This window comes from Tiliqua scincoides, chromosome 2, assembly GCF_035046505.1.
Source record: "Tiliqua scincoides isolate rTilSci1 chromosome 2, rTilSci1.hap2, whole genome shotgun sequence".
Lineage (NCBI taxonomy): Eukaryota > Metazoa > Chordata > Lepidosauria > Squamata > Scincidae > Tiliqua > Tiliqua scincoides.
Window position 1 is genome coordinate 185,267,080 of NC_089822.1, and position 12,426 is coordinate 185,279,505.

At 42.5% G+C, this 12,426-nt stretch overlaps 1 protein-coding gene across 4 annotated transcripts in view; it reads left to right on the top strand.

Moving 5' to 3' along the window:
- The window catches only part of FNIP1 (folliculin interacting protein 1), a 120,005-nt gene that overhangs the window by 83,856 nt on the left and 23,723 nt on the right, over window positions 1-12,426 (top strand). For 3 of the 4 annotated variants that reach the window (XM_066616340.1, XM_066616343.1, XM_066616341.1), the window contains exons 7-11: window positions 1,820-1,903; window positions 2,835-2,906; window positions 3,663-3,798; window positions 4,412-4,613; window positions 6,776-6,861. In XM_066616340.1, the coding sequence (XP_066472437.1) occupies window positions 1,820-1,903; window positions 2,835-2,906; window positions 3,663-3,798; window positions 4,412-4,613; window positions 6,776-6,861 (580 nt within the window). The remainder of the gene's footprint in view (window positions 1-1,819; window positions 1,904-2,834; window positions 2,907-3,662; window positions 3,799-4,411; window positions 4,614-6,775; window positions 6,862-12,426) is intronic. The other variant, XM_066616342.1, reaches the window with a different exon arrangement.

A 12,426-nucleotide genomic window follows, 5' to 3' on the forward strand; every position in this document is an offset into this window, starting at 1 on the left:
CACCTATTGCTGCTGCCAAGAGGCCAAGATCCACAGAATAAATTTCCCATTTTCTCCTGTGAGAAAACAAAGTTCAGGCATGTTTCTCTTTCTTTGCCCAAAGCGTGCCTATTTTGCAAAGAGAAAAAGGGATGCTTCAGTGCGCCCAGGGTCAGACTCGCAGTCATAGCATGGAAGACAATCCTCCATCTGCTTCAGTAAAAATACTAAGACAGAGAAGCAACTAAGAATTGCTCAGAGAGCAAGGAAAGAAGTAAAGCACTCTTTGTTTTTTACTACTCCCTGCAGTGAATACATAATCTCCATGCCCAATCTCTCATTATGTGCTGCTGGGCAAATGAAGGCTAAACTTCCCAATACTACTTCAGTGACTACTGGGGAAGGAATGTGCCACAGGGGCGCATAGCCTCTCAGAACAATTGTGATTGTTTTGTAGGTGAAGGGAAGGCTTATCCCTCCTTTATCCCTAATGCAAGTGATGTGGGACATCAAACTGGTCCAGATGCAATGCACCAAACCCGAAACCCAGTTCTTCCCATCTCATATCCATCCCATGCTCCAATCCAACAGCCAGTTCCCAGGACTTTAGTCTCCCATGCCATTTTTAAAATAAATTATGAATTATCTCAGTCCAGTGAATTGTGAATTAAGATAGTGAATTAAGATTCCCAGTGCTATGTTGGGGAAACCTCTCTGAGGTTCCTCAATGCTATAAACCAGGGGTGTCCAAACCTTTTGGCAGGAGGGCCACATCATCTCTCTGACACTGTGTCAGGGGCCGGGAAGGGGGGGGGGAAGAATTAATTTACATTTCAAATTTGAATAAATTTACATAAATGAATTTATTAGAGATGGAACTTCTCTGAATGAATGAAGGTCTTGCAGTAGCTCAAGACCTCTAAAAGGCCTTGCACAAAGCAAGGTTAGCCTTTCCTTCTCTGCAACTGCTGCATCACAGATGTGAAACAGCAAGTAGTGGAGGGAGCCCTCATCCCATAGCTCAGGTGAGAGGTCATCAGGCCAGCATGGGCTCCAGCAAGTCTCTGGAGGGCCAGAGGCTCATTGGAGACTGGGGGCTCCCCGAGGGCCTGATTGGGAGCCCCTGAGGGCCACAAGTGGCCCCCGGGCCAGGGTTTGGGCACCCCTGCTATAAACTGTGCTTCCGGGAAACCAGAAGCACAGTTTCCAACCCCATCAGCAGCCTTGGGCTTCTGCAGGGTCCTAGAGACATGTCGCACCTGGGACATTTGCCCCTTTGGACTTAATGGTAGGTCTGCAGCAGTTCCATATGCCGGTACTGCTGTACCAATGGAGCATGCACTGCATCCTCTGATGGGGAGGCATTCACAGAGGCCTCCTCAAGGTATGGGAACATTTGTTCCCTTGCCTCAGGGCTGCATTATGGTTGCACCGGTGCTGAAAAGTTGGATAGGATTGGGCCTTTACACAGTTGACAGTACAAAACTGGATATAATGTTTTATTATTTCATGTCTAAAGATAAAGAGGTTAGAAATAAAAGTAGTCTGTACAGTAGATAATTTGTGTGTGTGTGTGTGTGTGTGTGTTGGTTTATTACCAAGTAAGAAAGTACTTTCATTGAAAAGTTGATATGTTTTTATATATAACAAACTAAGAAGGACCATATTTTAACCAAGGGTAATACAGCCCATGCTTCAACTTCAATATACAGGTGTAAAAGGTGTGTTTTTCCTGTCTGCATTTATGTTGGCTTTTTTGTTTTGTTTTTTCCCTTCCACAGAATCTGTTCTGCTTTACTAACTTCATTCTTTCATATGTATTTTACGTTTTGCCATGTAGGTTTTTCGCAGCTTTGCAGCCCTAGGCGGGCATTCTCTGAACAAGGTCCGCTCCGCCTGATCCGGAGCGCCTCTTTCTTTGCAGGTTTGCTATGTGCTGTGTGGATAGTCTAGTTGCTGTGACAAAACTGAGTGGACTTTGTAGTTTAGCCTTGGAAATAAAATACAGTTTTTAAAAACCGCAGCTATTAGCCACACAATAGAAAAAGAAAATTGGTTATGATGTGTTAACATTCCATGTATATAATTCCACAGTTCAAATCTAGGTGCTAATTTGAGTGGATCTTGAAATTCTTAACAATGTATGTTCCGTCACTGCTGTCCAGGGTTGTTTTAATTTGAGCCCTGTTATAAAGATAGAATGTTTTTTCTGTTCCTATAAATCTGAAATATAAGCAGTTCTGCTTTTCAGTGACTGAGTTTCATTTCCATGGCTGATTTAGATTTTTTTTTCCAAGAATCTGATCAATTTATGACATTTAAAAATTATTCTGATCAAGAGACCTTTGATCCTATGGATGAAATCCTAGTTTTGTTGAAAACTACACAGCTAGTATTTCTCCTCTTGATTTAGTAAGGACTGGCTGCAAATGCAGATAGCTTTATGCTTATTTGAAGAAGCAGCAGAAACCTGAATCCAAATTTCATTCATCCTAGAGTACCCATTGTACAGCTCGTTTGCTATCAATTTCTTCTTTAGTATCTGCTCATAACTTGCATTGAGTGTTTTTGCTCCCTGGCTAACTTCCCTGTTTTAACGTTATGTCATTTGCCTTGAAATAAAGTGGTGGGCTTCAGCAAAATCTGTCTGAGCACTGATACAAGCAAGTGTTTTGGCTTGATCAGCTTTGCAGCCTTTCTTGGTGATGGGTGTGTGCGTGTGCTGTGCAGTTATTTTCAAAGTCCTAAATGAATGCACCAAATGAGCATGATTTATTTGGATAATTAAATGGAGCACTACAAAGCCAAAGAGAAGTTTCATGTTCTCAGGCTAACCAGTGACTTTATCTTCATAGTTCACAGCAACCCAATGGACATGCCTGGGAGGGAGTTGAATGAAGACAGAGACAGTGGAATTGCAAGATCTGGTAATGTATTTATCAAGAAAAATGCTTTATACAAAAATGGGTATTCTGGAGAGGCACTAAGTGCTCACCTCCAAACGTCTGATGGTGGTGTCACCTGGCAGTACTATTCACCTTCTAGGAGACTGAATACAGGGATCCGAATACTGCTTCCATACCTGAGGTGATCAGACTTGCCTGTGCTGCTCACCTTTCAGCAAGGATAGATAGGAGGATAGCACATTATACAACAGTGCATACTAATTGGTGTGTATTATGTTTTGATTGGATTTCACAGCTTAAAATGTAATTTGTGGTTTGGTAGGAAACAGCTGGAGTAACAGTATAAGGAAAAATAACATCCTGCACGCCTGGAGCTGCATCTCACAGACCTCTGTTTATGGATGGGCAGAGAATTGAATGAAGTTAGAACACAGATGCTCTAGCTCAGCGATTCTCAACCATTGTGCAGCGGCACACTGGTGTGCCGCGAATGGTCCACAGGTGTGCCACAGGTGTTTGGGGGAGGGTGATTTATTAGTAAGGCCATTGGGCTCCCTGTCAGCAGTGTTGTGTGCCTTGTCAATTGTCAAAAAACCAATTGTGTGCCTTGACCATTTTAGCACCTTATCAGTGTGCCCTCAGCTGAAAAAGGTTGAAAATCACTGCTCTAGTTACTGGGCCCCACTCTTCACATCATAACTGGATTTCCAAAATAGTGGTTATTTTTACAATAGACTATTCATCTATGTATTTAAAATTTCCCTTTTTATACTGCAGCATCTCTTAGCAGCCTACTCATCACCCCATTTCCCTCTCCGGGCTCTTCACTAAATAGAAGCTGTGCTAGCAGTTACCAACGGCGTTGGCGTCGCAGTCAGACAACAAGTTTGGAGAATGGGGTCTTTCCTAGATGGTGAGTTATAAAACAATGGCTGAAAGGAAAGTGCTTTCCAAATTCGTGCATTAAAGGTGTCTATTTTCTTATTTGTTGAAACTTAAAACCTAGCACTTTGATACATTTTCAGACAGTCCTGCAAGCCTTTTTTCTTAACAGCAAAGGAAAACTTTTAAGGCAACTGAATTTTATCATTTAATGTTTTCCTCTTCTCTTATTGTTAAATTAGGCCCCCTGCCCATCCTTTAATTAGAAAGAGGGCTCATCTTATTAGGTTGATGGTCTAATTAATCTGTTCTTTTTTAAAGCTTTGAATGCCTTTTTAAAAGTAGAAGAGCAGTATAAAATATATTAAATGAATGAGGCCCAAATCCTAACAAACGGTCCAGCACTAGCATAGCTGTAACATTGGGACATATGCTGCATCCTACAGTAGGGTGGCACTCACAGAGGCCTCATCAAAGTAAGGGAATGTTCGTTCCCTTACCACTGAGCTGCATTGCCCTCATGTCGATGCTGGAAAGTGGGTTAGGATTGCGCCCTAAGTTGCACGACCATTTAAAGTAATGACTAAAGTGTCACTACTTTTAAAGTAATTCATTAGACAAACTTTTGTTGTTTGTTCTTAAAGGTCTGTGGAAGAAAGTTTTAACTTGTCAGATGACAGCTCCAGTCCAAGCCCGGGAATTGTCAGGAAAAAGAAGATAGCAATCGGGGTGATATTCTCACTTTCTAAAGATGAAGAAGAAAATAGCAAATTTAATGAGTTCTTTTTCTCACACTTCCCTCTCTTTGAGAGCCATATGAACAAACTGAAGAGTGCAATAGAGCAGGTAAATATTGCCACCACTACCACCTACACGTCTCTTCTAATCTAAACAATGTTTGCGTTTTGCATAACTAACTGCTATCATATTGTTTAACCAGATTATTTTATTTTGTATTTATTTTTATCTACTATTCTATACTAAGTGCTTTTGTGGTGTTTGTACTATACCAGTATAAGGTGCTTTATGGTGGGTAGAGCCATAGGTCGGTGGCAGTGCATTTGCTTTGCATGCAGAATGTCCCAGGTTCAGTCCCCCGTATCTTCAAGCAGGACAGAGAACATTTCCTCTCTGACACACTGAGCCAGCTGGTGTTAGCAGTATTTACATGTATATGGCAGCTTTCTATGCCCTATGTGAATGAGGCACAGAACAAATGGACACAAAATTCCAGAATGCTAATTTATTGGAAGAGCCATATAGTAAAGAAGTACAACGCATGCTTTTGCATTCAGAAGAACCTAGAGTTTGATCCCTGTTATCTTGAGTTAAGTTTCCAGTGGTAGGCTAGGAAAGAGGCAACTGAAGCCCTGAAGAGCTGCTGTAGGGCAGAATAGATAATACTGGGCTGGACAGACCAAGAGGTGTGACTCAGTAAGCTTCATATGTTCATTTGGTTTCTTATCCTAAAGTAGTAACTTCTTCAGTATGTAGTGATTCTGTGGCCTTGTAAGTTCTTTCACCATCAGTAGTTACAGTGGGGTTATGCTTTTACTGCTTTCCTATGCAAGCATATTTGTGGGCATGCTGGTTTCCTTCACTCATCCGAATAGTATAATATATGATATGAAAACTGTACCTGGGCACCCTATCATATGGATGCTCAGTTCACGCCATGCTTCTTCCTGATGGGGGAGGGAAGAGAGAGAGTGAGACTTAATCAGACATGCGGTTGATGTTGGCCTGGAACTCCTGTGTGATGCTAACTGCATGGGGCAGAACTGAAGAATCTTGCTTCCCCAGTAAAAGTCTATACTGGATGCTGGTCACCAGGGCCTATGAGACGATTTCTGTCAGGGGTACAAAGTTTCTTCTGGGCCCCTTCCCAAAGGGGAAGGGGGGTGATGGGGGCAGGCAGAACGAGGGGGACAAAATAGGGCAGGGGAGGGTGCTAACAGCCACAATAGTCTTTGGAGCTCAGGTCTACTAGGCTTCTTGATGCAGAGCCTAGATCTACCCGACCATGCGGTATTGGCAGCCAGATAAAGTAATATGGAAAGCCAAACACACTCCTAAGTCTCTCTAAAATTTTTGAAATATAGAAAATCAATTGCAGAAAATTAGCATCATTGTATTTAGGCTCACACTAGAAGGGATCAAAATCAACTTCTGCAGCAGCTGTAGCCCCGCAGCTGGGTCCCTAAGCTTCTATGCACTGCTTCATGGTTATGGGATCCACAAGCCAAAGAGCTACTATAGCAGGCCAGTTTCCTCCCAGAATTGACATTGTGTTAAGGAGAGTCATGGATGCATTCCTGGGCCTGGTGTGCATGGCTTGCAGCAAGAGTTAACACTGCATGCACGTGGTTGTACCCCAGCATTATGCACTGGCAGCAAGTTCAGGTGAGATAGGAAAATGTCAAGTCCCAGGAACTTTCTGGGCCCCCTCCTTTGGCTCCTGGGCCCCCTCTCTGACCCTGGGCCCAGGTACAAATTACCCCCTTTACTCCCCTCTCCTAGGCCTTGCTGGTCACCACCTCAAGGTGACAGCTGAGGGGAACAGAGCACTCCTGAGTTACCCCTAAATATTTTTTTTCCTCACATGTGTTTCACTTCAGTGTGAGTTTTGCCTTCTACTTATGTAAAAAATCCTGTCACAGAAACATTTCAGTGCTATTTACCACTGAGTGCAGGTGGTTTCCTTTGTCACCTGATCAAGAAACTGTTTAAACACTGAATCTGCTCCTGCAGTGAGGGAGCCAATGTGGGAAACTTTGGACTTCTTTATAGTCTTTTCCAAGCAAAAGTGTGGAAAGGGAAGACAATGCAAATACATGTGCTTTTCATATCACTACCTTGATATGAAACTTGGCATGGGACCAGTGTTGACCAAAAATCCCTGTTTGCTTGTCTGGGTGCACCTTAGATAAAGCATAGCGCATGACTTTGTTTTTCATCTTTTGTTGCTGTGCCTGATATTGGCTATCTGTTTAACATTTGTTTTCAAGGCTATGAAAATGAGTCGTCGATCAGCTGATGCCAGCCAGCGGAGTTTGGCATATAACAGAATAGTAGATGCCTTAAATGAATTCAGGTGAGTTTGTTTCCAGTCTTTTGTAAGTTGTTACCAAGTATTTGACTGCTTCTCATGGAAAACAACTGCAGGGTTTCTAATCTAGAAATGCACATTCAGTTTAAGGCCCTCATCTTTCTGTTGAGACGTGTAGTAGTTTCATTGCAGAGCAATAAGGTAACGAGAAGTACAGTACTCAGGTTCCCTCTGTCGTTGGCTGCCTCCTAATGGTAGGCAATAGTTCTCTAGCTTCACTAGTTAACTTTTCATTCCCATCAGGGTATGCCTTCTTTTTCCTACCACCACCTGAGATTTCTAGTTCTGGGCATCAGAAGGTAAGGTGTATGGTATCTGTGCAGACTTTTGTGGAAATTATCTGAAGATAACTGTTGCCACCTCATGCCAGGGATGTGCTCAAGACCATGAGCCAAAGTTATGAGTTGAGTCCTGAGTCAGTTACTCTGCAATAACGACTCGACTTGCAAGTTGTAACAAATGACCATAGTGACTTGACTCATGAAAAATGTTGAGTCTTTTGACTTGAGTCATGAGTCATTTAGAGAAATGAATCTCCCCCAAAAAACCAACCGACTTAAGCCTTCCTCCTCCCCTCAATACCCCAGCCCCCGCCTCCTGGAACCATCTTACCTACCTTGCTGCTGCTATTCTTCTGAATACCAGCTTCCGGATTGCCCGCAAATTCTTTCGGCCAGATCCGGAAGCAGCAAAGGAAAAAAAAACGTAAACAACAAGAACACACAAGTCATTTTGAGTGCTGACTCATTTTTAGAGTCACTGGCCCCAAGTCATGAGTCAAGTCGGGGTCAGTGACATCCACAACTTGAATCAACTTGCGCCATCCTATAACACGCTTTTGGGAGACTCAGGTTGAGTCACCACAGTTCGAGTGCCCATCATGCTTTGCCTGAGCCACTGTCCTGTGGACAAACATTGTGGAAGAGATGACTTTGCTCAAAGTTTGTTTCAGAGAGACGCTTGAGAAGATTTCCATGGCGCTTCTTTCATGGTCAACGTCTGTGCTCAACACAGAAGCAAACGTGGCAGCACAGTGCAAGATTTAACTCTGCCCCTGGAAGATTGAAACCCATTCCGAATCCCTTATCAAACAGACTCTCTTTTCTAGCCACATTACAGGATAAATCTCTCACTGGGATAGTGTACAATTGAATTTTTAAGGTCACATTTAGTAAGTTCTTCCAAGTTTACAGATTGAAAAGGGTCTTGCTTTTCAGTTTGCATGACAGGCCACGTAACATGAAGAGTGCTTCAAGAACCTTAGTGATGAGTCATGGGCAGCAGAATCCTAATTTGCACTGGAACAGGCAGCCTAATGGGCCTGCGCTGTATCCAGTGCAAGTTTGGAGCTGAAGTAATTCCCCTTCCCCCAAGGAGAGCTGCAGGAGCCCCAATGGGTCCACTTGGATCTGAGCCACCTAGAGAGGTGGCACAAATCCAAGCAGCCCCGAGCTGGTCCAAGTTGCCTGGAATGGACTAGGATCTGGCATAAGTGCCAGATCCTGGGCCTGCCTCCTGTTCCCCGCCTAACTGTCCACGGGTCTGCCTACCACCAGCTCTCCCCCTGCCCCAAAACGTCTTCTCCCCACCCTTCCCACACACGCCCCCAGAACCCCACACTGGCCGAACTGTGCATTTACTGGGCTTCGGCACAACGGAGGCTGATGCAGCCTCCACAGGCCAATGAACGTTCTTGCACTGGCCTAGCTGACTCTGGAGTGGGCACAAACGTGCTTTATGGTTCTTAGGATTGCATTCTAAGAGTGAAATGGTTTGAGAAACAGGAGGTGCATACTGTACTTGTACTGCATTGCATTTATTAATATACTCAGTTCTACTGCCACACACCATGTGCACCTATTAATTTGAATAGCTCTGCAGATGAGGTTTGGTATGGAATGGAGAGCTTACTGACTCTTCCCATTCCTTTTGTGCATCTCAGAGCATCAGAGCATCTGAGAGTATCTGCATTTTATCATTGGTTGTGTCTTCCTTGGAGCTCTGTTCTTTTTCTTTGCCCCATGGACCATACCCAAAGAAATGAAGGGTCATCTTCCAGCATGTTTTTGGGAATAGGTGGAGTGAAAATGTTTTCGAAAGAGAGAAGAAAACCACTCAGCTTTACAGCTTTACAGTGTACAACTGAGAGATGTCTTGACTAAGCCTTTAAACACACTGTAAAAACGTGGCAGTTCACATGACCTGTTTGATTGCATAATTTAGAGAGAGAAAAAGAGAGTGCGTGCACACTTGCAGTTTTATTCCCAGGTTTCCATGGTGCAGTAAATATTGTTCCACAGCAGCACAACTGGGTGTATGAAATCCAGGATATTTTTGTACAAATGAAACTACCTTTGGGTGATTTTATTTCTTAACTAAGCACGTTAATGTGTAGAAGGCTGACAGCTGCCAAGATGTTTTCTGTGTTAAGTGCCCTTTACTGAGTGTTGAGTGGGGTTTTAGTGCTGCAAATTGCACAGTATAAAAAGTATTTATGTGAAGCAGGAGAATGGCTCTTTCTCCTTCCCACCCTCTTTGTAAAAAAAGTAGCCAAATTCACATATCCACCAGCTAGCTTTGGGGATAGCTTTACATCCAACAAGAGAGAGAGAGAGGCTATGAACCTGTTTCTGTGCTGTGCAAGGGGTGGCATTTTTTAAGGGAAAGAGAATAAATTCCATTCATTGTAGTATTTAATGATACTGTTACTGGGGGGAGGAGGGGGTTTAGATATTTTAAATAAATATTTGGAATATCACTCTTTAACTGCAATAAGATAATCCAGTCCACACATCTGCAATTTGTAGCCATTGAAGTTTCAGCATCCTATTAAGAGATCTGTTGATCAATTTGTTACAGATCCAAATAAATTAAAGATGCTGTACCCAATTGTGTTCACTCACCTCTGTTAGATATCTATCTGGTAAGCAGTAACAGAACTACATTATTGTGGGGGCTTATGGGCTAGGAACTACCTTATACTGAGTGGGATGGGAAACAGTCAGAGACTGGATTTTGAACCTGCATGCAAAGCAAGTAATCTTATTACTGAATCTCAGCCCTTCTCCACCCGTTTCCTGCCAATTGAATCTAGAATGTCTATAGTAGACAGGATCTGTTATGCAGCTTAATATGATGGACCATATAAATATGTTGTCTTCCTTGCGCTAGCTGTAAGAATAGCTAGACTAGATCCATAATCTCCTCTTTGTGAGGAATATAGTGTAGTCTATAGTTACCTAGCTATGCATGTATACTCTCAAACACAGGCAGTTTCATGTGTGTGGAGCTGTGGCAAATGTGTCCTGAACTACCAAACTTTCACCAGTCTGCTAACCAAGCATCTTTTATACTTATCACATTCCTTTTTAGGCCATGTTCTACAGCTTAAACAGATGCTGCTTCTCTCATTTTTAGCCAATTACAAAATGCAGGAACAATGAGGACTAGAATGCAGACATTTCTAAAATATTAGATCTCAAGCTTGCCTGTGAAACTGATTTTTTTTAAATTTTGCATTCTTTCTGAACAATATGTGATGTCTCTCTTTACTGAGGAATAAAAATGAATCTTTCTTCAACATTTAAAACTTGTTTGTGTGGGTGGATGTTCTATTTTTTTATAGTTTCTTGAAAAAGCAACCCCACTAGCCCTTTTAAGGAAACCATCTTTCAAATTAGGATATAGTTTATTTTTAGTGTGCATGGGTGTGTGTTTGGAGTGAGGCAAATTAGAGGGTGGAAATAATTTAGGAAAGTTACCCACAAAAATCTGAAAAGTATACCTGCAGAAAACCACTTAATATACTGAAGAAAATTAAAGGGAATTTCAGTGATTTCTGCTCTGTTATTCCTCTTCTGTTCAGCTGTTATTCCTCTCAAATTGAGAAACAAGGGGAAGCCTTATTTCTATCACAATTCCAATCTCAAGGCATTTCCTGTTAGTAAGTGTTGATAGTAATATATATCTTGCTAGTCTGGTGTTACATTCCAGACTTATCTTTGTTCAGTGTCAATATACAAAACATTTGCATTTTGTCTAAAATGACAAATTCATTTAACGATTCGTGCTCAAGAGGTTATGCAGGTGTCTTTTGCATTGCAGTGTGATTGATAAAATAAGCACGTTTGGCCCGCGAGGGCCAGCTGAGTGCATCAGTGCTGATTATGCCTCTATAATAATATCCCCATGGCATTTATTTCAGGGAGAAAGTATGCCACAAGAGGCAGGAACATTGCAAACAGGGCTAAAGAAAATATCTCCTAATTCCTGGGATTCCCCCAATAGTGCATGGGGTTTTGCACTATTGCCCCAAGCATTTTACTTAAATTGTGCAGTGTGACTTAAAATTTAGCAAAACACCTTTGCAATTTTCAGCAAGTAATTCACAACAATGCCAAAAGGAGAGGAAGCCCCACTTGCACACACTTGTATTTTGAATGTCTTTAACCACTTCCAAAATAAAGAGGGTATTTGGAGGGAAGAGTCTACAGGGGAAAAATATGTTACATTCTGATAATTACGTTATTTAAATCCTGCCTTTCTTTCTGAATAAATTGAGTGCTCAAGAAAGCACATGCAACTAATTAGGTTACTAACAGAACAAAAATATAATCCTATTTTATTCTCCAATTTCAAAATGGTTGTTTTTCATTGGAAGAAGGTTTTCAATACCATACTGGCTGAGGCAGAATTTTGTTATGTCAGTGGAAACTTCCCTTGACTTTAAGTCATGACTGTTACAGAACAACTGCCCCAGTGCAGCTGGAGTGAAGAAAATAAAATACTTTGAACTTAATGTTACCATGTTATATGGTGGGCCCCAACAGGCAGAGCATGAGTCTTGTTCCTTTTTCATAGCCCTATTCATCCATGAATATATTGACCGCAGTCTAGAGATCTGTGAGAGACTAGACAGTTGGATATGTGCATGTTTGATCCAGCATCTTCCATATTTCAAGTATTCACTTGCCAGAGGCCAGTCAGGACAATTTACAGGTAGACACAGGTTCCATTTGTGGATCAGCTTCACTGCAAAACCTGTGAAAGCAAAAATGTTCAGTTCTGAAGCATGTGTACACATGCTCCTTCCCAAGCTCAGCACTTCCTGATAAATCCAGTCAGTTGCAGGGCAGGCCTGTCCTGTTCAGACACTGATGTTGGCTATCAGAATGGAAACCTTAATTTTGCTCACATCATAAATTTTGCTTTAAATATGAAGGGCAGCCCAATCCTAAGCTACCCAGCATGTGGTGCTCCCACGGCACCAAAATGGCTACCGCAGGATCCTGAGCAACCGCCACCAGCTCCTCAGGGGAAGGAGACTTTTGTCCCCTTCCCCCAGGTAAGGGAAGTAGCTCCACAATGGGGCTACTTAATTCTGCAGCAGCTATTTTGCCAGTGCAGGATCAACATGCCCTTTGTAAGGCCACACGGCCCAACACAGGACTCCAGATTCCAATCCCTCCCACCCTGCTCCCTCCCCTGCCATGCCTTTCCCCCATGTTCTGCCTACCCCTGAATGCCTGTCTCCTGCCTCCCCCACACCTC